The 24,448-nt window shown below is 39.7% G+C and overlaps 2 protein-coding genes across 3 annotated transcripts in view; both read left to right on the top strand.

The window, feature by feature from the left end:
- pxnb (paxillin b) overlaps nucleotides 1-11,964 on the top strand; it is a 47,551-nt gene extending 35,587 nt beyond the window's left edge. Inside the window, exons 2-14 of one of the 2 annotated variants that reach the window (XM_067414478.1) lie at nucleotides 732-940; nucleotides 1,290-1,372; nucleotides 3,217-3,356; nucleotides 3,462-3,654; nucleotides 3,743-3,878; nucleotides 4,382-5,599; nucleotides 5,975-6,241; nucleotides 6,398-6,796; nucleotides 7,767-7,913; nucleotides 8,052-8,225; nucleotides 8,360-8,441; nucleotides 8,520-8,668; nucleotides 10,505-11,964. In XM_067414478.1, the coding sequence (XP_067270579.1) occupies nucleotides 732-940; nucleotides 1,290-1,372; nucleotides 3,217-3,356; nucleotides 3,462-3,654; nucleotides 3,743-3,878; nucleotides 4,382-5,599; nucleotides 5,975-6,241; nucleotides 6,398-6,796; nucleotides 7,767-7,913; nucleotides 8,052-8,225; nucleotides 8,360-8,441; nucleotides 8,520-8,668; nucleotides 10,505-10,771 (3,464 nt within the window). In that variant the 3' untranslated portion in view covers nucleotides 10,772-11,964. The remainder of the gene's footprint in view (nucleotides 1-731; nucleotides 941-1,289; nucleotides 1,373-3,216; nucleotides 3,357-3,461; nucleotides 3,655-3,742; nucleotides 3,879-4,381; nucleotides 5,600-5,974; nucleotides 6,242-6,397; nucleotides 6,797-7,766; nucleotides 7,914-8,051; nucleotides 8,226-8,359; nucleotides 8,442-8,519; nucleotides 8,669-10,504) is intronic. The other variant, XM_067414479.1, reaches the window with a different exon arrangement.
- A 2,958-nt stretch (nucleotides 11,965-14,922) lies between these two features.
- gcn1 (GCN1 activator of EIF2AK4) overlaps nucleotides 14,923-24,448 on the top strand; it is a 74,445-nt gene continuing 64,919 nt past the window's right edge. The window contains exons 1-10 of the mRNA XM_067414485.1: nucleotides 14,923-15,028; nucleotides 15,830-15,938; nucleotides 16,944-17,007; nucleotides 17,888-18,019; nucleotides 18,114-18,222; nucleotides 18,334-18,432; nucleotides 18,984-19,118; nucleotides 19,822-19,890; nucleotides 23,291-23,399; nucleotides 24,295-24,369. Of these exons, the coding sequence (XP_067270586.1) occupies nucleotides 15,011-15,028; nucleotides 15,830-15,938; nucleotides 16,944-17,007; nucleotides 17,888-18,019; nucleotides 18,114-18,222; nucleotides 18,334-18,432; nucleotides 18,984-19,118; nucleotides 19,822-19,890; nucleotides 23,291-23,399; nucleotides 24,295-24,369 (919 nt within the window). The 5' untranslated portion in view covers nucleotides 14,923-15,010. The remainder of the gene's footprint in view (nucleotides 15,029-15,829; nucleotides 15,939-16,943; nucleotides 17,008-17,887; nucleotides 18,020-18,113; nucleotides 18,223-18,333; nucleotides 18,433-18,983; nucleotides 19,119-19,821; nucleotides 19,891-23,290; nucleotides 23,400-24,294; nucleotides 24,370-24,448) is intronic.

The raw sequence follows: 24,448 nt of genomic DNA, 5'->3' as shown, positions 1-24,448 counted from the left end.
GAGCATAAGAGACTTCTTTCTAAAACATAAAAAATCTTACTGATCCCAAACTTATGAATGGCAGTATATTTTAACTTTAAAATATTTATTTTCTTGGTCTTTTGAACAAATTAGTTTGACCCTTAAATTATCCCTGTAGTTAATAACTGTATATTAGAACTCATCTTTAATCACTAAAAATTGTTCATGCCTTAAAATAGCTTGAATGTAACTCTACATGCCTCATTGCGTATACAACATTGTTCTATGAATATGCAAATTCATAGAATTCATAGAAAAATAGCCCCGCCTCCACTCACTCGCACCAGCTCAGAGATCCACTGGTTTACGATCACACGTTGATTTGATTGGTTACAAGACAGTATGTGATGTCAGAAACCCCAGTGATTTCAATCCCCCTTTTTTGCTTCACTGGATTTTTAAGAAAAAATACCCAGCAATGGTGTTGAGTTATGAATTTACAATTAAAAACACCACATCGACATATAAAAAAACATTAAAACTTGATTTTCACCACAAGGGGACTTTAACATTTGTTACGCCGCGGCCAAACTCTCTCCTATCTGTCTTAAATATAGAGCAAAACAGACTTTTAGATTTTGACAGTCAGAGGGAGGTCATGCAAAACTAAACTACGACTTTTTGGTAAAAAAATAAACTTTGACTAGTTTAATAAGGCTTTATTCTTTCTCCAATGTACAATGAAGAATTTGTTTAATCTTTCTGCACAGATGCATTGCTTGCAGATCTCGAGTCTTCCACCGCCCATATCTCCAAGTGCCCAGTGTTTCTACCCGAGGAGACGCCATATTCCTACCCCACCGGAGGGCACCTTTTTCAGGATGACTCCCCTCCTCCGCCCCTGCCCCCTCCACCCTCAGCTGAGGCCCTGAACGGATCCCTGTCCCCGCGGCCAGACTCCCAGCACTCCTCACAACAGGTTCAGCACAAACTATCTTGGGCCTTTCCAAAATAAGATTTTCACATCAACTCAGTGTGTCTTGTTATTGCATACGGGTACAAATATTTTGTGACTACTGTATGTAGTGTATCTGTGGTTCTTCTGATTTTACTTAGTACCCATGTTTTACAAATTAAGTGGTGACCCAACATTTAGGATTCACAAACTTCTTTTACCAGCTAAACACCGTTGACCTAAAAATGTTTATTAATGATTATCTGATTTTCTGGCTAATTGACAATTGACGTGCAGATAAAATTATATTATATTTTCAGTATAGATTTGGATAAATATATATGCATTTTGGTTTTCTTCTGTTAAAATTCAGTCTTTGGGCTCTGCTCATAAAAGCACGTTGTCTCGGGACAGCAGTCCTCCAGCGTCTCGTAGAGAAGAAGACCACGTTTACAGGTGAGTTACAGTACCACAGAGCAGAATTATTGGCAGCTCTGATTATAGTCAGCAAAAGCTGTCTTTCTGTGATGTGATCCACCATAATATCCTTTCTATTAGGGCTGCTCGATTATGGCAAAAATCATAATCACGATTATTTTTGGTAAGTATTGAAATCATGATTATTGGTGGGCGATATGATAAAAGTCTTATTTCACGATATGAGTAATTTTAACCTGTTAAGTGTCACTGGCCCACCGGTGGGCCCATTTGCCACTGCATGTTTAAAACAATTATATCCTATATTTATTCTGATCTAATGTTGACAAACTATATATCATTCGAAAGCTTACGAACTCAAGATTCATCCTGTGAAAACCGTTTTGAAATCAGATCTTGTGTTACCATGGAAACGGTGCTCTAAATTATTCTAACAGGCTCCTCCCCAAGAGGCGTCGTCATATTTCATATTTATTTAACTACTTCATAATGAAAACCTTTTCTAATCTTGACAAAACACATATCGTCGGAAAGGTCTGAGTCTCACGGTTCTATATCTACAAACTGTTTTGTGATATTTGGAAAATATATATATAATTTTGACAGGAAATTGCATTAAAAATCTCATGGGAACTTCAATTTTTGTGATATAAACTTCAAATTTGGAACAAAAATTGATTAGACATATGGCTTTGATTTGATAGTTATTTTAGAGTACAAATTATTTTTTACATATATTAAATATCTAGTACAGTATATTTGATTTACAGTAAATTTAAACTTCCATAACTTTTGTATACTTTAATTTTTTGAAGTGATTTCACTTGAGCAATACTCTGCTGACTGACTTCTTTACAATGATACCAAACATATTTCTATATTCCAACGTATTCCTGAATTGCAACCATTTAAGTTTGGATAGTGAATTTTCATGTATATTTTCAAAAAGGGGGGTGACAGTTAACAGGTTAAATAGCAGTAAAATTTCACACAATAATTGATCCTTCAACAAAAACTAATGATAGGTTAACTAATGTAAGAAAAGGTCCTTCAAATAATTAAATGAGACAAGTAAACAGTCAGAAATACAATAAGAACAAAGAAACTCTTTACAAACAAAAACAGCAGAACGAAAATGCAAATGAAATAAACCAGTGTTTTACGTTTTTCAGGAAGACTTACAGTGTTATTCAAAAAATGTATGTACAGATAAATCCTTATTAAAGCTAAGTTATTTAGTCAAGATCAATGAGTGATTTTCTTATCTGTTGTTTGAATATCATTAATGACAGACTGCAGCCGGTTTATTAGGCTGCTGTCACTTTAAGAGCTGCACGGATCCAATATACTGTAACACACGGATTTTCTTTTTCAACTATGTATGTTTTTTTTAAAGACATAACCCACCCTTTTGTTTACATGAGTACAAAAAAGGCATTTTTACCTTTTTGTGTGTACGCGATGCGTTTAGACATGTATCCAAAGCCCATTTGGGTATACATGTTCGGAGGATACACACAGAAAGCCCCCTGGGGAACAGTGTCTCTTTTGCGGCTTAGTTAGCTTTTAACACTGGATAATGTCAAATACGTCCTGCAGTTTATCTGCCTAAGTTATCTTGTTTTCATAATCATTGGAAGCTAAAATCTAAATCAAAAATAAATTAAGATTAATCGCACAGCCCTACCCAGACAGCAACATAGTGTTTGGCCAGGTCCGGGCCACATCTGGAACATGTGGATTCCATGCATAGCAGATGCGTGTGCCGGATCTGGGCTGACACTATGTTGCTGTCTGGGTACTTTCTATGTCCTGCTATAATGAATAATTAAACTCTTATTGGCTCATTTCTATTTGTCCAGTTTTCCTAACAAGCAGAAGCATTCAGACTCCTCATCGACAGCCATGACTTCTGCCCTGGGCAGCAACCTTTCAGAACTGGACCGCCTTCTTCTGGAACTTAATGCTGTACAGCAAAACGCACCATCTTTCTCCAGTACAGGTAACCACAGAGACTTAAGACTTGTTCACATCAATAGTTGTGCAAGTAATGCAAAAAATAAGACATAAAAACATGTAATTGTACTTTGAAATCTTCTCTCTGCAGAGGATGCAGCACCTCCATTGCCACCTTGCAGTGTCGCCCACTATATACAGGAAAATGGAGCCCACCCCGGCATTACACTGACACCAGCAGCACAGGACAAACCTCAGAGGAACGGAACAAAGGGGACAGAAGATGGACGCCCCTCTGTGGAGAGTCTTCTGAATGAGTTGGAAAGCTCTGTGCCTTCCCCAACGTAAGATCACCAGCACATCCATCTCCAGATGGAGGAACATGGATTTGCATTGTGGGTTTTAATGGAATGCCATAATTTGTGTGCACAGGCCAAGCCCTTGTGCTCTGACGAGTGATTTGACGGACGGTCAGGTGGACACACCTTCCGAGCAGCAGGGAAGAATATCAGCCACCTCTGCTACACGAGAACTGGACGAGCTCATGGCCTGTTTATCAGATTTTAAGGTGCAGAGCAATGTGGGTGTTGTGTATATGTGTGCGTGTGTGACATGGGATGGCTTTACTAGGACAGTGTAAGTGAGTTGGAAAGACGTTGTGTCTGGGAATGTGTGCTGAACTATGTTGTTTGGCTGATCTATTTTCAGGACTTACTGCTCGACAATCTGGACTACGTTTCCCAAAAACATTGTAAGCAAATTGTTGAGACCATTGGTGCCAATGGTGTCTAGAATCTTATTGGGCTTATACTGCTGTTGGGAATCTCAGTCTTCATCTGACCTCCGCAAAATTTACATTTGCAAAACATTTCCTGCTCATCTATGAATTCTAGCTTCAGTTTCATCTCATTACTTCAACATTGCGTCCAGAATCGGTTCTGTTTTTCCTCGGCTGTTCTGTACATCTCATTGAAGCTTTTTCTTAATTATTTCTCATTCTCTGCCTCCCTTAATCTCTCAATCTCTTCTGTTTCCCCTCTTTCTTTCCCTGTGCCCTATTTATGTTTCCAGCCAAGTTCCTTAGGCTCCCTGAACTCTGAACCACTGTTTGAGCAAACTACTACCATTGCTGAAATCCACTCTCCTCCTACGACTGTTGTGTCCAAATCCCTGTCCCCTAGACTCCCAGTGGAACCAAGTCGATATTCCCCTTCTTTAAACTTTGACCTGCACATTGTGGAGGAATCTGGTGAACCGAGGGCTGTGCCTTCACTCTCTAGTGGTAAGCCTTCCTCTCGACTATATCCACCTGCAGCATCCAGTCCTCGTTTTTCTCCAGTGTCTGACCTCGGATTGGATTCTGCCATTGATGTTTCTGCTTCCCTGCTGTCCTCCCAAGTGGAGTCTCTAGTGGTTCTGTCTCAGACTATAACCACGACTGCCACACCTGGAGGTCGGGATCTTTGTCCTGTCAGGGAGGGAAGTCCTTATGCCAAACTGACAAGCTCTGGTCTAAAGTCTTATTCGCCTCTCACAAAGTCTCCTAGTCCAACAAGTGTCCCAGCGGTCAACAGAACCCCTGAAAGAGTTAGTCCATTGATGACACCAGCATCTATTGATCTGTTTCTCTCCAGTTCTGAAGCAAAACCTTTGAGCCCAGTGCCATCGCTTCCCAGATCTCCACTTCCTGCAGTCTCTGAATCACCATCTCTGTCTCTTCGCAAAGCTGCTTCACCTCCTCTAATCCTTTCCTCTTCCCTATCTCTAGTGGTTCCCAATTCTCCAAGCCCAAACCCATCATCAGGACAGCCTGAGCCAGCTGTTTCTCTCAAACCCCTTCATCCCACTAGGCTTGAACCACCAACCTATGAGCCTTCTCTTGACGACGCCTTAGATAAACTTCTCGCCATGAGCTTCAGCAGACCTGAGAACGAGATTACATCATCAGCGGCTTCACGACTTACTTTTGAAGCACAACCAGAGATATACGAGGAGGCTATAATGCCGATGGATCGCGGCGACATTCATCCTGACACACACACGGAGAGCGAAATGGGGGACGGGCTCTTGGAGGATCAGTCAGACTGCAGGAGTGATCTTGACTGGGCTGACATGGAGCTGAAGATGGCCTATGAAGGACCTGATGGCTCCATGACCCCCATGACTGAAGCAAGCTGGATGGATGACTCTCTCACTCCGTCGTCTTGCCCTGGAACTCCGGACGGCCAAATGGACCATCCCATGCTCCATATGGCTGGCACAATGGACAGGATCTCAGCCTCAGGACACGTATGGATGAGACTGCAATGCTTGTTGATTGAGAATGCTGTGTGGTCTATTATTTGGCAGCATGTACATTAAACATTTGAATCAGTTGGCTAAAAGTTGTCACTCCAAACTCTGTACTCTGAGTTATCCTTACTCTTATTCTTTAATTTTCACTTTATTTATGGTAAATTGTAACTGAATGATTAGCAGATGCACTTAGGGTTGCTGTGTGTGTGCTTGAAAACTAGTGTTAACCACCACCACTCTAACAGATTCTGCAAATGGATTGCATCTGAATGCTACCCTAGATCCCTGCTTTTTGTGATATGCTTCTTTGGACAATAAGTAACCGTTCTTTAGGCGTGTGGCATCTCAAGAAATGTACTGCTGTCTCAGATCAAATCAGTGATTAGACGCACCAAGGAGACTCAAAATGTCCACCCCATGTACCGAGACGGCCTGATACGTAGAAAGATGGGCCCCCTCATTTACCACAAGAGCAACTCCCAGGACCGGCTCATTGAGGAACTGCAAGGAAAGCTGGGAATAGCCCGTAAGGATCGTCCAAAAAAGCAGCAGCCGGACGATTGGCTCACAGAAGGCGTCATCGTCATGTCCAACCCCAAACGTTCACGGGAAGATCACAACAGAGATGTGGATAAGGTAGACGGGAAGAATTTGTGGATTCAGACAATTCTGTTTCCATTCAATTCCGTTTGCTTAATTGCTTTTACGTTTTTTCTGTAATCACCTGCTTCTTTCTTCTTCATTTCCATCTCTTCCTCTCTCTTCTCTCATCTGACTGATGTCTTCCTCTAGATAATCATACCTCCTGAGTCTCCTCTTCCTCAGAGGAAGGTGATCCTACCTCCCCAATCTCCCCCAATCCCTCGCCCCCCTCCCCCTGCTGAAGAGCCGAAACGCCCCCCTCCGGTCAAATTAGCTCCTGCTCCTTTGCCTCCTCCCCCACCACCTGCCCCCTCCCCCCCTCCTCCAAGAGAGCCTACTCCGCCTCCCCGCCAGCCAACTCCACCTCCAGTTCCGCCCAAGCCCCCGACCCCTGAACCTGTAGAAGTTCTAGCTTTCTCCCCAAAACCCAACCCTGCACCCCTGCCCACACCCACACCCACCCCGCCACCTGCCTCTGTGACCCCGCCCAAAGTGCTGGCGTCAGTGGGTTGCCAGACGGAGTACGACCCGCTCTTCCCTCCATTGCAGGTGCAGACGTGCTGTCATTGACTAAGCTTCTGTATTACTGTCCTCTCCTAGAAAAATCGCAAAACTGATGGATTTGTACATTTAATGTTGTATGCTTGAGGGCTTGGAGATATGTTTGTGTGTGGTTGTGTCAGTGTGTGTGTGTGTGTGGTCCTGGTACTATGTTAAGGGAACAAAATGTCCCCACTTGTCCTTGTGGGGACATTTTTTGGTCCCCATGAGGGAAACCGCTCAGAAATCATACTAAGTAATGTATTTTGAAATTGTACAAATGCAGAACGTTTTCTGTGATTGGTAGGGTTAGGGCTGGTGGATAAAATATACAGTTTATACAGCATAAAAAGCGTTATGTCTATGGTATGTCCCCATAAAACACGAAAACACAATGTGAATGTGTGCTTGCATGCATGCCTGCAAGCGAGTGTGTGTGTGAGTGAGAGAGAGAGCGAGCGTGTGTTTGTGTGTGTGAGTGAGTGACAGCGTGTGTGTGTGTGTGCGTGTGCGTGTGTGCGTTTGCGTGCGTGCGTGCGTGCGTGCGTGCGTGCGTGTGTGTGTGTGTGTGTAAGAGCGTGTATGTGCATCCCTCAGCCTCTTACCCTGGTGATAAATATTAGATTAAATTAGAAGCACATCAGCAAGAGTTTGGACTATGCACTTGGTTTGAGGGCATATTTCATTGATTAAGGGTCTGACAATGATTTGGTTTGATTTAATTTGATTTACATTTTTACTAAATTATGCTGTCAGTATCAAACAATCTGAAATACTGTCACAATTCGGTTTTAGTATAATTTGGTCCAAAATTCTAAGATGTAGTGGGATATTGACAAAAACAGCACCAGATTTTATATTCATATAAAACATACTTTTTAAAGGTTTAGGTGCTTAAAAAGCTCCCCCTGTTTAATGCTTGTGTGTAATGTTGTACTGAAGACTTCATGTTTCTTTTGGTCTTTTGTCCTGTCTGTAGATCATGGCCCAGGGGAAGGGTCCACACGGACAAGTTAATAAGCTAGACAACATGCTGGGCAGTCTTCAGTCTGACCTCCACAAGTTGGGAGTGCAGACGGTTGCTAAAGGAGTGTGTGGCGCCTGCTGCAAACCCATTGTTGGCCAGGTGAGGGTGCCAAAGAGCTACACCATAAACAGAGGAGAGGATTTTAGCTTTCAGTTAAGATTAAATGTTGTGTGTCTTGGTAGAAAAAGTTGGACACATCTAAACCAAGGTTGTGTGTGTGTGTGTGTTTTTGTACAGGTAGTTACTGCCATGGGGCGCACATGGCATCCAGAGCATTTTGTGTGTACACACTGTCAGGAGGAGATCGGTTCCAGAAACTTCTTTGAGAGGGAAGGACAGCCATACTGCGAGAGAGATTACCATCATTTATTCTCTCCGCGCTGCTACTACTGTAACGGACCCATTCTGGATGTGAGAATGAATTTTGTGACTTCATTGATCGATCAGATTTTTCAGTCTGAACAGCAAAAATCACATACAATCTTATTCTTAATTGGATGCAAAGCCCCCCAAATAAATAAGTGTGAATTTTTCTCACCTCGCAGAAAGTGGTTACGGCGTTAGACAGGACGTGGCATCCTGAACACTTTTTCTGTGCCCAGTGTGGGGCGTTCTTTGGTCCTGAAGGCGAGTAAACAGCATTTTTATTTGTTTTTTGTGATTGCACACTTATTAGAAATGCATCTTTTTTTCTGCTTTTTTTAGGGTTTCATGAGAAGGATGGGAAGGCGTACTGTCGTAAAGACTACTTTGACCTCTTCGCTCCTAAATGTGGCGGCTGTGCTCGTGCCATCCTGGAGAACTACATCTCTGCCCTGAGCTCTCTCTGGCATCCAGAGTGTTTTGTGTGCAGGGTGAGTGTAGTGTAATGAAGAACAGTCAGGTTTGGGTGGTTTGATGCTTTGCTTTGGGAAAGACCCTAGTGATTGATTTTTAAAAGTTTTATAGGGAAGTCTCTTCTGCTCTCCAAGGGTGCATTTGATCGAACATACAAAAACACAGAGCTTGGCATTAACACCTGTCATCCTGCTGAATGTGTGTGTGTATTTCAGCAGTGATGTGTAACACAGTCACTCCTACTAGCCACTATGGCAGGTTGAATTTTATTTACAGTAAAATATGTACATTTTTTAATTGTAGTCTTTTAAAAAGGCATTTGAAATAAGTGCAATGTAGTGTTGACAAAAATAGAGATTTTTATAGATATTTGAAATATCTGAAATTCTTCCAATAATAATTTTCCACAGAATAAACACAAAAAAAAATCTCTCTCTCTCTCTCTCTCTCTCTCTCTCTCTCTCTCTCTCTCTCTCTCTCTCTCTCTCTCTCTCTCTCTCTCTCTCTCCCCTCCTCCCCTCATTCAATTCAATTCAATTGTGCTTTATTGGCATGACATACATGGGTACATATTGCCAAATGTAATTGCACTCACTTGTTTCATTTGCTCCGGATTAGTATTGCGGATTATTTTACTCATAATCCTTCAGATTTTGTGCCCATTGTGCTTATTGCGCTTAAACTGTCAAAAACACAAAAAATAATGTCAAAATAATGTTGAGTATTCACATTAACACAGTCAGTTCTGTTTTAAGTAACCGTAAATGGTTGAGAAACAAAGCACATGTGTAACAGTATAATGGAACTGTGTGTAAGGTCTTAAAGTGACAGCATCTCTAATATACCAGGTGCCAAATTATGAGATAATATTAAAATTATCCACAGTATATGGCCTTTTTCCCCCATGAAAAAACAGGAAATTAAATAAAAAATTATATTTAAAGGGTTAGTTCACCAAAAAATTTCTCATTAATTACTTAATGTCGTTCGACACCTGTCAGACCTCCGTTCATCTTCAGACACAGATGAAGATATCGGTGTTGAAATCCGATGGCTCAGAAAGGCCTTCATTGACACCAATGTCATTTCCTCTCTCAAGATCCATAAAGGCACTAAAGACGTCGTTACAAAGCCCATCTCCCTACAGCGGCTCTACAATCATTTTATGAATGGCGAGAATAGTTTCTGTGCACAAAAAAATTAAAATAACGACTTATAAAGTGATTTCAAAACAAAGATTTGCACGTTTATGAATCAGTGTCTCGATTCGATTCATGATCCTGAATCAATTCACTGATTCGTTGTTTTGAAGTCATTATTTAGTTTTTTTGCACACAAATCTATTCTCGCTGCTTCATAAAATGATTGTAGAGCCGCTGTAGGGAGATGGGCTTTGTAACGACGTCTTTAGTGCCTTTATGGGTCTTGAGAGAGGAAATGACATTGGTGTCAATGAAGGCCTTTCTGAGCCATCGGATTTCAACACAGATATCTTCATCTGTGTCTGAAGATGAACGGAGGTCTGACGGGTGTTGGACGACATTAAGGTAAGTAATTACTGACAGAATTTTTATTTTTGCTATTACAGTTTTTACAGTATTTTTTGGCAAGGCAAGTTTATTTCTAGAGCACATTTCATACACAGTGGCATTTCAAAGTGCTTTACACAGAAATGGAATTAAAATATTCATTAGAGAATAAAATAAAAATAGCATAACCTATATTATCCCTGGCTGCATTTCTTTGATCACATCTGGAGTGAAATAAATGCAGCCTTGGAGAGCAGAAGAGACTTCTAATAAATCTTAAATCAGTACTTTTATGAGTAATCGTGTGTTTTGGGTGTGTTTCAGGAGTGCTTCACACCCTTCATCAACGGCAGTTTCTTCGAGCACGACGGTCAGCCCTACTGTGAGGTCCATTATCACTCCCGCCGCGGGTCGCTGTGTTCTGGCTGTCAGAAACCCATCACGGGGCGCTGCATCACGGCCATGGGCAAGAAGTTCCACCCCGAGCATTTTGTCTGTGCCTTCTGCCTGAAGCAGCTCAACAAGGGCACCTTCAAAGAGCAAAACGACAAGCCTTACTGCCAGGGCTGCTTCATCAAGCTGTTCAGCTAGACTGACTGACTGACTGAGCGCGCGTGTGTGTGTGTGTGTGTTGAGTATGATTTGGTGTAAAGGTTGCATGTTGTATTGTGTCGTTCAGGTTTATGTGTCTGACTCTCGACATCCCCACATGACGTTGCTGGTCAGGTTGAAAAGATGGTGACATGATACGGGCTCTCAAAGGCAAGGCTGTTTTTAGAGGGTATTAGAGGAAAGTTCAGGAGATGTTTGAACGAGCGTTTTGTTTTGAGAAAGTGTGTGAAAAATGAATTTTGCTCACTGGTTGAGCTGGAGAGAAACTGTTTGATGAAGAGGACGGTTTTCAGGAGGGATCATGGGAAATGAATGTTTGAGACACAAACAACGACTGGAAATCAACCGAATAACCAACTTGAGCCAATAATTGCTGGGTGAATTTCATGAGCAAATGTCCAGGCCATATATCAGCCCCAAACCAAAAGAACAAATAAGAAATTATATTTTGAGTTAAAAACATTTTAGAACTATTTAAAAAAAGAAATCTGAAAAGTTAAGCACATTTTCCACCCAAATTCTCATTATTGTGATGCAATAATGTCTAATTCTTATTACTGTAATATTAAATTGTAATATATAAAATCTAATAACAATATTTTTTATTATTTCAAAAATGTATAAGGCAAATAATGCTGTTATGTATAAATTCTTCATTTTTAATAGTCCAAAAATAAACTTTTAAGCAAAATATAATTTATTATTTATTACTTTCTATTTTGGAGTGAAATATGACCTGGACATGTTCTTGTCAGTTATGAAAACGTCTATTTGCGTCATTTTAAAATTGAATTTCCACCTCGACGTATTGCTACTTTTAGTGCCTTGTTTTGTATTACAAATTTGACTGATTTTGAAAGACTTTTAAAGTATACTAAACATGTAGTTTTGCATACAAGATATAACATGACATTTCTAATCCGTGTTGAAGTTGTGATTGAGAGTTGTGTCTATGTTGAAGTTTTATTTTATTAAAGGAAAATATGGGGTTAAATACAATATACGCTTTATGGATGGCATCTGTATTTTAAGATTACCACAGGAAATCATTTCTACTCATCCTTCAGTTTGTTAAATCAAAGGAAAAATGCATTTACAGTTTTCAAAGTAGCTAACCATGATATGATTCACTGTAAACACGTATCCTTCCTTTTTACACATTTTACATTTATATATATATTATCACGATTATATATATATATATATATATATATATATATATATATATATATATATATATATATATATATATACACACACACAAATATATATATATATGTGTGAGTGTATATCTGTGTGTCTCTGTGTATGTATATACTGTGTACACACACACCTCTATACAATATATACATATATATTAACTAAACAAGCTTTTATGTTAGATGCAAATAATCCCGATTTATCAATTTGACAGCACTAGCATATGTCGATTAATCAGTATTATTTCCATCTCACATAAGCGTTTGTTTACTTATGTGTGACTGTGTATACAGTATATATATATACACACACATACAAAGGGACATATATACACATATACACACACACATATATTATGTAAACAAACTCTTGATTAAGCACGATCAATCGATTTGACAGCGTTACCGGTAATATATAAAAAAAATTTAAACCCATAAATTCCTTTAAATGAACCTGTCCTTTATGAAATCTTGGGATATATTTTGTATGAACGACTGTATTTAGGTTTTTATTCTCAAAACAGTGACTCCACAACCACTGATGATTCTGATGATCCGCTTAGAAATCAAAGATGTGATATTGTTCATCTAAGTATCTGTGACAATATTGTGCAATTCTCAACCCTTGAATACAGTACATGATATTATTGGAAAGGAATATCTGATATTGTCTTGCTCATTCTCAGACAAATATAGACAATATTGTAACTGCTGTATTATGATATTGTAATATTATAGTATATTCATTTTTTTTTCTCTCAATTTTCATTTTGCATGAAAGTCTTAAGTGTCTTTCAATCATTTTAAAGGGCAAGTTTTGAAAACCTGCTGTGAAGTTATGAAGGGGTGAACTGATGAAGACTTTCTTATATTTTTAGAAACCTGTTGTCACTGGAATAGAAGTGATTTTGCGCTCAAGAGTATTAAATCTATATATACGGTCCCTGATATCTATTGTAATGGTGCCGCTTTCTGGATGCCTAATTGCAAATATGATTTATTGGATGCATTGGACAAATATACCAGCAAGTGTTTATTATGTGAAAGCTTTTATATGACCCGATGTGCCACAGATCCGTCTCGTCCGCTGTTGAGAGAACGCTACTTTGAAAGTAGAGGATCGTTGTTTTGTTAAACTCACTTTGCTTTGATAACTCGATTGTAATAATCCGTCCTGTTGTTTCGTTTTGCTCCTAATCGCTTTGTGCCAAAAGAACGTGCGGTGGAAATCTAGGGATCACATGATGTCCTTATCTGTTTTAATCACACATTTACACTGGTCGAATGTTGTGCCTTTCTTTATTTGGAGATTTTCTATCATATAAATTGATCTGACGCTTTTCTATTTCTGTTCATAAGTATTTTAGTATCCCTTTACAAATATAATCAATGTGAAAACAACTATGCATATTTTTCCCCTCCTGTAACACTGTCACATTTTGTTCTGTGAGTATCGGTTACTGTTTCAAATCATGCAATTATATACAAATAAATCTGGTGTTTTAATGCACTGAATATTTTCCTCTTGATGTTGTTTTTATTTTTAAATTAAAATATACAAAAAAATTTGCCTTGACATTTGTTCACAATACAAAGGGGTCAGCATGGGCACCCTGACTGGTCAGCGGCTATGCCGCCCTATAAGCAACAAACTGAGCTGCTCTGTGTATTCTGACTGCTTTCTATCAGAACCAGCATTAACCTCTTGAGCAGTTTGAGCTCCAGTAGCTCGTCTGTTTGATCGGACCACACGGCCAGCCTTCGCTCCCCACGTGCATCAATGAGCCTTGGCCGCCCATGACCCTGTGGCCGGTTCTCCACTGTTCCTTCCTTGGAGCACTTTTGATAGATACTGACCACTGCAGACCGGGAACAGCCCACAAGAGCTGCAGTTTTGGAGATGCTCTGACCCAGTCGTCTAGCTGTCACAATTTGGCCCTTGACAATCTCACTCAAATCCTTACGCTTGACCATTTTTATCTCTTTCATTTTAATGTTTACTGATTAAAAAACTTTACAAAATGAAAATGCAGCTTAAATAAAATTAAATGCATTCTGACTTATTTACAATATTGAAGAGTTGATTCTCATGCTAAAGATGGCCAAAATGTTTAAAAAAATTAGTTGGACATATGACAGAGTATTTATGTGCCAAACACTCCCTCAGGATCCGAACAAGTTCTGAAAGGTTTTTTTTTATTTTATTTTTTCGAGTATGGCCCTGTATGACTTCATATGAGTGGAAATGCTTGTATAGGCACTTATCCCTGATCAACCAGAGCCAGAGGGAGAGCAAGATCACGCACATCAACAAGCTTCTTTCGGTTACAGGAGCCGTCACTGGCGCTGCCATTTTGTTTTTAGACCACGAAATCAACAATGTCACTAAAGAAGTGTGTTTCTGATTGTGAGGAAAAGACCTTGTTCAGATTCCCAAATAACCCAGCATTAAGTAAACAGTGGCTGCAGTTTGTTTTCTGGAGTTCTGCGAGTGTGTTTGTTCCCGGTCATGAGTCGAAACCGCAGATGTGAGTGAAACTGCATCAGATGTGTGTGTGTTTTGTTGGCAATTGGCGCGTAAGAGCGTATAATGTAATGTAATGATGTAATGATGTTGTCCAGGTATAATGCCATGATGTAGTTCTCGCGTGTGCGTGTGTGTGTGCGCGCGCTCGTGAATCTTTAGCTCCGCCCACTGCACGCCTCCATGATTTCGGCTGTTTTCGGGAAAAAAATCGGTAGCGTATCTGTTTTATAAATATGAAAACTAAAGACTCTTCGGGGATATGAAGGATGCAATACTACTCTATAGATACTCAAAATTAACATGAGACTTGCAGAAGTTATGTACCCCTTTAAGAGAACATTTAAGATAGTAATGTTCTGCTTCTTTGTCTGGCGCCCTCTAGAGGCGCTATGAGGAAAATACAAACGCTAGCCCTGAGAAGCACGTGGCTCTGAGGACGGTAATGACTCCGGAAGTGACGACTTAAATCCTTTTCAGATCGAGGCCGGCAAGATGGCGGCGGACACGCAGGTTGGTGTGATTCGATCTGCTGCTGCATGAACATTAAAACACAAACTTTTCTTCTGTATCTCACTTCTTTCTTGTGCGTTTTCAAAAAACATGAAGTGTGATATGCGATCGCGTGATGTTCAAACACACCAGAAAGCGCTGTGTGCGAGCGCTAGTTCATGAGTGTGCATAAATAACGACAAACTGCATTAATGATGGCAGAATTGCGTAATAAACACATTTATTATGGTTTCACTGTAATGAGAGATTAAGACTGTTTAAAGTGTGTAACCCACTTATATGAGTATCTGCTGATCTCAAACACACATTCACCTCAGTTTCTAATAAGAAAGTGCTAGAAGTACCATGTGTTGTGGACATGGTATCATGGTAAAACCATGTTTTTGTGCATATAACACTGTATTATCATTGTAATCTTCCAAATCTCGTATAAATATACTGTGGTACGACATAAAGCTGTTCAAACAATCACCTGTACAGCGGTAATCATACAGTTTGCCTAAACTGCTCATTTAAAAATATGAATATCCTTCTTTAAGTATATGATACTTTCAAAATCGTTGTCATTTTTATTACGCAGTTTTATAACAGCTGTGACATGATGTCATCTCGAGCTGTTAGTAACAATAAATGTTGTGATAAGTGTTACAGTGGAAACTGATGACACCATGGTAAGCTTTAAATTTGTAAATTGTGCTTAAGATGTTGGAAACACCCAGATAAAAAAAAAAAACTGTGATATGATATACTTATTTTTATTAATGTCAGCAGTGCTCTGATGGTGTGTGTGTGTGTTTGTAGGCGCAGGTTTCAGACACACTGAAGAGATTCGCTGTGAAAGTCACATCATCCAGCGTTAAAGAGCGCAAAGAAGTTCTTGGAGAATTGAAGGAATGTGTAAAAGGAAAGGGTGAGTTGATCAGATGCTCTGTCAGTCTAAAGGAATAATATGACATTACGTTACAGTGACTGTCCAGCTCCAAAAATCACATAAAATCACTGTTAAAGCTGCATAACGGTTTCCCTACCATTCCAAGTCGTCAGAGGCCATACATTACTACAAAAGTTTGGGGTCAGCAAGATTTTTTAACGTCTCTTATGCTCATCAAATACAATAACCACGGTAATATTGTGAAATGTTATCATTAAAATAGATGTTTTCCTTGTGAATATAGTAAAATGTCATTTATTCTTGTGATCAAATCTGAATTTTTGTCACATAATCCTTCAGAAATAATTCTAATATGAAGATTTGCTGCTCAAGAAACATTTCTGATTATTATCAATGTTGAAAACAGTTGTGCTGCTTTATATATTTGTGAAAACGATATCAATTGTTTAACGATCAATTAAAAGATTCAAGAAAGATCAAGTCCAAAGAGCAGCTTTTTTTAATAGTAATCTTTCGTAACATAAATGTCTTTACTGTCACTTTTAATCAATTTAATGCATCGTTGTTGAATAAAAGTATTAGTTTAATTTTTGTTTTTTTTAATGTGAAGAGTAATGTATGTTAACTCTGCATGAGGAACAAATGTATTCAGTGAAAATGTCAAGCTCTGCATTAGTTCTGAAATCTCGTTCACACACATTCAGATGTATCAGTCGTAGGGGAGTGAGTAACTGTGTCTACACCGGAAGCGACTGTAGAAGCTGTCTACACTGGACTCGCGACAAAGTGACCGCTGCTAATTCATTTGTCCTTCCTATGAGAAGTATCACGAGTGCCTGGGGTACGTCATAACTAGAACAACGCGTCAGTTTACGGTCGAGGACTTGCAGCGCCACTATATCACTGATTATAATGGATCATGTCTTCTATCGCATCGTGCTGCTTGTGTTCGGTGTAGTCACAGTGCTAATGACTTGAAGTGCTAGAAACCTTTAATTTTTTGTGGTTATATTCTCTTTTCAGACCTTCCGGAGCCAGCCATCAAAGGACTGTGCAAACTCTTCTATCTCACCCTGCACAGATACAGGTGGGTGTGAGCGCTTCTGCACAGCTGTCCATTAAAGCTGGGGTTTGCCTTCTTTTAGAGCCTACAGACCAACAAATATGATCATCCTCGCAAGGGATCTGAAAATTTAAAGCAGCTATAGATACATGTTCATGTGTAAAGAACCAATTTATACTCATTTTAATTGTATACTATACCAATTTAAAGTATTATTTGGATAGTATTTTACATTGGTTTTCTACTCGCTACAGTACTCTACTGTTAACTCATTTTTAAAATATATTTATTTATTTTTTAAACACATTTTTATTGTTTACTTATCAAATTTATATAATCTAATCTATAATCTAATTTTTAGTAATTATGTTGATTACATTTTTATTAATGTAAATAATTATTTTTTTTAATTAACTTATTTATTTTTTCATGTTAATCTTTTTTAATTTTTTTGTTCTCTAAACTTTTCCACGGACCTCCTAGGACACCCCCTGGTTGGCCTCTGGTGGTCTCTGGACCCCCACAGCATTAAAGAAGCCATTTTGCAAATCATGCCTTGATTCTACTAGAATAGGTTTTCATGCTTGAATGTTCAAAAACACATTATTCTCCATTGTTGCAGCTCCTCTCTTCCCAGTCTGTCAGTAACGCGCTGTTTATTTCCTGTCTATATGAAACCCCTCCTTGTTTTAAGCACAATGTGCTCTGATTGGCAGCTGGACCAATTGGTTGAGCATGTTTGGGGAAATACCATAACTGCAGTTTCAACACACTACCAACTTACTCAACCGGGCTATTATTTTGCGTATGAGTTATTTAAGTTCAGAATATTGTGACGTGTCCTCTTTAAAAAAACATGCGAGTATGTTCTTCTGATGAAGGTGGATTTGATTTGTGTTCTCAGGGATGCTGCATCTCGGCGAGCTTTGCTCTCGGTCATCGAGGTGCTTGTCCAATCACAGCCTGATGCCATTGCGAGCAACCTCCCTCCCGGTCTGCTCAGCTGTGGGGTGGTCAGCAGGGGCGTGATGCCCGGGTGAGTGACCGCAGAAGTCTTGTAGTTATCGGATGCAAATTTACCGAAACTATGATCTATTTATATGACATAATGTCAAAAAAATTCCCTGCAGGAAGAGCACAGCATCAGCAGCCTGCTGCGCCCTGCCATGGACCTGTTTGATCGTCCGGACGGTCTTCCCCACCGCTGACAAAAGAGAAGGGGCCAACTGGAAGAAACTGGTGAGTTGATTTTTCCACACAGACAGTTGCATTAATGTATTTATTAGTCATGGTTTAGTTAAGCCATATTTCTATACCTCTGTCCAATCATATTCTCTTTTTTCCAATCAGGTTGAGGTTCAGAGTCTGCTGCTGGCAGAGGCGGTGGGCGGAGCCTCAGGGAACGCACTCAAGTCAGCCAGCAAACGCTTTAACAAGCTGTGGAAGGAGGTAAAGCTACATTACAGTGTCGTTTAAAAATAATCAGGATTCAAGATTTATTTGATATAAAATACAGGATTATTGTGAAATATTATTACAGTTTAAAATAACGGTTTTCTATTTGAATACTTGTAAATGTAATTTATTCCTGTGATCAAAGCTGAATTTTCCGCATTACTCCAGTCTTCAGAGTCACATGATCCTTCACAAATCATTCTAATATGAGGATTTGATGCTCAAGATACATTTATGATTATTATCAGTGTTGAAAGCTTTTGTGGAAACTGTGATTGTAAAGCATTTTTCAGGATTTTTTTTGATGAATAGAAAGTTAAAGAACAGTTTATGTGTTAATCTTTTGTAACAAAAATGTCTTTACTGTCTTTTTAAAACAATTTTATGCATACTTGCGGAATAAAAGTATTAATTTATTTTCTAGATCTCTCTGCAAATGTTAAAGCTCTACAAATGTCTATTCAGTTGTAATATAACTACAGTCCTTCAGTTTATGAGGTGGTACAGCCTTTAGGTGTGTATAAAGTTAGTGTGTGTTTCTGCAGAACCCGGGTCTGGTGGATCAGTACATGAGCACTCTGCTGAGTCTGGATCAGAGCTGTGTGTCTGTACCGCTGCTGGGATTGTGTGTGGACTTCTGCACTGCGCAGAAAGACATCGCCACCATCAACAAACATAAGGTGATAAACTCAACCTCTGCGGCGCTTCACATGCCATTAGTGTGTTAAAACTAGGCTTCTGTTTCTGTGTTATTTTAGTATTTATATACGTTGCAGTATTTATTAATATTTAGATTTTGCTTTTAATGTAATATTTAGAGTAGGGATGCACCGATATTTGGCCGATACATGTTCATTTTTAATGTTATCGTTATCGGCCCAGTAAGAAAATTTGACCAGTATATTAAAGCCGATCAATAATGTATGGACCAATTTTGTGTTTGCAAACAGCAATTATGTTTTTTTGTGGGCGGAGCCTACCTGGTGGCAGAAAATTACAGTTCTGCCGTAGCAATCTGTGGGAGCCACGGAATAAAAGACTAAAAGAAAGTTAATTTTGAGTTTATATCTCATAATTCTTTGAAGGATAAACAGAATTGTGTGATTGTCTCTTTTCCCCTCAGAATTGTGATATAATCTCACAATTGAGAGTTTTAAAGTCCGAACTGGGAGATATAAACACACAAATCCAATTAAAAAAATATATGGAAGGGTTTAGATGAACTCTAGCCTTCAGCAAGCACTGAACCTGACTATTTAAATGTTGAGCAACAAGCTCTTTGGCCGCATGTGGTAATGATGTGATTGCAGTTTTATGTTTTTTTATTGAATGAAAACTATTTTTATGCTTTTATTTAACAATCCCAAAACTGCTCTGTTTTAGGCGGCTCTCTTGGACCTGTACACGAAGACGGTCCTCATGAGTAAGACCAGACCGCATCAGCACATACTGGTGAGAATCTGTCGTGACTTTGTAGGATCGACACACTTTGCTAAGGTGTCCCAGTAGTGCACATCACAACAAAGTTTGAAAAGCAAACATAAATTCACAACACAATGAAATCAAGCCTCAACACAACGGAATCAAGCCACAACACAACGGAATCAATCCACAACACAATGGAATCAAGCCACAGCACAACAAAATAAAGCCACAACACGACGAAATCAAGCCACAACACAACGGAAGCAAGCTACAACAAAACAAAATCGATCCTCAACACAACGGAATCGAGCCTCAACACAACGGAATCAAGCCACAACACAACTGAATCAAGCCATAACAGAACGGAATCAAGCCACAACACAACTGAATCAAGCCACAACACAACTGAATCAAGCCATAACACAACGGAATCAAGCCACAGCACAACGGAATCAAGCCACAACACAACGGAATCAAGCCACAGCACAACGGAATCAAGCCACAACAAAATCAAGCCACAGCACAACGGAATAAAGCCACAGCACAACGGAATCAAGCCACAACATAACGGAATCAAGCCACAACACAACGAAATCAAGCCACAACACAACGGAATCAAGCCACAACACAACGGAATCAAGCCACAACACAACGGAATCAAGCCACAACACAACGGATTCAAGCCACAGCACAACGGAATCAAGCCACAACACAACGAAATCAAGCCACAACACAACGAAATCAAGCCACAACACAACAGAATCAAGCCACAACACAACGGAATCAAACCACAGCACAACGAGATCAAGCCACAACACAATAGAATCAAGCCACAACACAACGGAATCAAGCCACAACACAACGGAATCAAGCCACAACACAACGGAATCAAGACACAACACAACGGAATCAAGACACAACACAACGGAATCAAGCCACAACACAACTGAATCAAGCCAAAACACAATGGAATCAAGCCACAGCACAACGGAATCAAGCCACAACACAACGAAATCAAGCCACAACAGAATCAAGCCACAACACAACGGAATCAAGCAACAACACAACGGAATCAAGCCACAACACAACTGAATCAAGCCACAACACAACGGAATCAAGCCACAACACAACGGAATCAAGCCACAACACAATGGAATCAAGCCACAGCACAACGGAATCAAGCCACAACACAACGAAATCAAGCCACAACAGAATCAAGCCACAACACAACGGAATCAAGCCACAACACAACGGAATCAAGCCACAACACAACGGAATCAAGCCACAACACAACGGAATCAAGCCACAACACAACGGAATCAAGCCACAACACAATGGAATCAAGCCACAGCACAACGGAATCAAGCCACAGCACAACGGAATCAAGCCACAACACAACGGAATCAAGCCACAACACAACGGAATCAAGCCACAACACAACGGAATCAAGCCACAACACAACGGAATCAAGCCACAACACAACGGAATCAAGCCACAACACAACGGAATCAAGCCACAACACAACGGAATCAAGCCACAATACAACGGAATCAAGCCACAACGGAATCAAGCCACAACACAACGGAATCAAGCCACAATACAACGGAATCAAGCCACAACGGAATCAAGCCACAACACAACGGAATCAAGCCACAACACAACGGAATCAAGCCACAACACAACGGAATCAAGCCACAACACAACGGAATCAAGCCATAACACAACGGAATCAAGCCACAACACAACGGAATCAAGCCACAATACAAAGGGAACAGGCCACAACACAACGGAATCAAGCCACAACACAACGAAATCAAGCCACAACACAACGGAATCAAGCCACAACACAACGGAATCAAGCCACAACACAACGGAATCAAGCCACAACACAACGGAATCAAGCCACAACACAACGAAATCAAGCCACAACACAACGAAATCAAGCCACAACACAACGGAATCAAGCCACAACACAACGGAATCAAGCCACAACACAACGGAATCAAGCCACAACACAACGGAATCAAGCCACAACACAACAGAATCAAGCCACAACACAACGAAATCAAGCCACAACACAACGGAATCAAGCCACAACACAACGGAATCAAGCCACAACACAATGGAATCAAGCCACAACACAACGGAATCAAGCCACAACACAACGGAATCAAGCCACAACACAACGGAATCAAGCCACAACACAACGAAATCAAGCCACAACACAACGGAATCAAGCCACAACACAACGAAATCAAGCCACAACAGAATCAAGCCACAACACAACGGAATCAAGCCACAACACAACGGAATCAAGCCACAACACAACGGAATCAAGCCACAACACAACGGAATCAAGCCACAACACAACGGAATCAAGCCACAGCACAACGGAATCAAGCCACAACACAACGGAATCAAGCCACAATACAAAGGGAACAGGCCACAACACAACGGAATCAAGCCACAACACAACGGAATCAAGCCACAACACAACGAAATCAAGCCACAACACAACGGAATCAAGCCACAACACAACGGAATCAAGCCACAACACAACGGAATCAAGCCACAACACAACGAAATCAAGCCACAACACAACGAAATCAAGCCACAACACAACGGAATCAAGCCACAACACAACGGAATCAAGCCACAACACAACGGAATCAAGCCACAACACAACGGAATCAAGCCACAACACAACGGAATCAAGCCACAACACAACGGAATCAAGCCACAACACAACGGAATCAAGCCACAACACAACGAAATCAAGCCACAACAGAATCAAGCCACAACACAACGGAATCAAGCCACAACACAACGGAATCAAGCCACAACACAACGGAATCAAGCCACAACACAACGAAATCAAGCCACAACACAACGGAATCAAGCCACAACACAACGGAATCAAGCCACAACACAACGGAATCAAGCCACAACACAACGGAATCAAGCCACAACACAACGGAATCAAGCCACAACACAACGGAATCAAGCCACAACACAACGGAATCAAGCCACAACACAACGAAATCAAGCCACAACAGAATCAAGCCACAACACAACGGAATCAAGCCACAACACAACGGAATCAAGCCACAACACAACAAAATCCAGCCGCATTACAATGAAATCCACCCGAAATTTTAATTAACATTAATGATATCTTTCAACCACTTGGTGGAATTGGCAGACGTTCCTTTAACTATTATGCACTGTTCATAGTATTGACATATTTGTAAGACTGACGTGCTCCGTGTGCCCCCTATTGGTCGGGAGCATTTGCGTTGATGTTGTGGCTTTTTCGTTGTGTTGTGAATTCATGTTTGCATTTTAAATTTCCATGTGTTGTGCACTACTGGGCCACTGTACTTTGTTGTTTTGAGATCATAAAACCTAAATCTGAACCTGTTTTCAGGAAAAGAGCGGCTCGATGCTTCGTCACATGTCTCACTCAGAGTTTAAGGAGCAGCTGCTGCCCACATTACAGAAAGCTCTGCTGCGCAGCCCTGAGAACTCAATACAGAGTGAGTCACATGCACATTCAGACACTACGGCTATCGCAAACTACCTCACACTGTGTTCAATTTGACAGATGCATCACCATATCATCATTAGTGCAATTGTTACTGCTCAGAATATATTATAATGATATAATGTGACTGTCAGTGTTATTTTAGCATAATTGAGATACTATTGTGGTTTTTATATTTTATATTAGAAGAGTTAGAGTTTTCCGTTTAATATTAAAGTTTAAATTATTTAATTGTGTGTTTTTGGTAACAATTCACAGTAATGCCCATTTGATACAATTTAAAGTAACATTAACAATGAGCAATAGATTTGTTACAGTATTTATTAATCTATGTTAATGTTATTATATAAAAATATATCTGTTCATTGTTGGTTCAGGTTCATTAAGTAATATGAACGGATACTTTAGATTTTAATAATGCATGAGTATATGTTCAAATTAATAAATGCTTTAGAAGTATTTTTTAACTGATGTTAACAAAGGAACATTATTAGAAAATGTTACCATTTGTTTTGTATTTCTATAGTTTTTTTTATTAATAATATTTATTTTTGATATATATATATATATATATATATATAAACAGGTGTGTATGGTTTTAGTTAAATATAATAACCCTGGTTACATTTAACTTTTAAAAAAGCAAATATAATAAAATCATAGTTACTTTTTTTTCTTTCTGACAGTCCATTGATAATTGCTTTTGTTTATAGAAATGCTCACAATAAAACATCGATACAGTGTATTTTTTTTCAGTTGTTGAAATATTATTTTAAAATGTTTTGAAATCTCTTGTCTACCAGGCATTAACAAAATATGATATATACACTGATTGTATAATAATTCTGAATATTTCCATCTCTGTTGTTGTTCTTTCTTTCCTCCAGCGATCTCCTCTATGTTGGCGTTTCTCACCCTTGACCTGAGTCAGTATGCGCTGGACATCGGGAAGGGCATCTCCAGTGAGTCGCCGTCATCAGTGTGTCTGAGCTTTTGGTCTGTGGTGTCGCGTGCAGGTTTAATGTCATGTCTGTGTGTTTC

The sequence above is a fragment of the Pseudorasbora parva genome, chromosome 13 (genome assembly GCF_024679245.1).
Source record: "Pseudorasbora parva isolate DD20220531a chromosome 13, ASM2467924v1, whole genome shotgun sequence".
NCBI lineage: Eukaryota > Metazoa > Chordata > Actinopteri > Cypriniformes > Gobionidae > Pseudorasbora > Pseudorasbora parva.
Note: the sequence above shows the minus strand (reverse complement) of the source record. Positions and strands in the feature narration are given on the sequence as shown.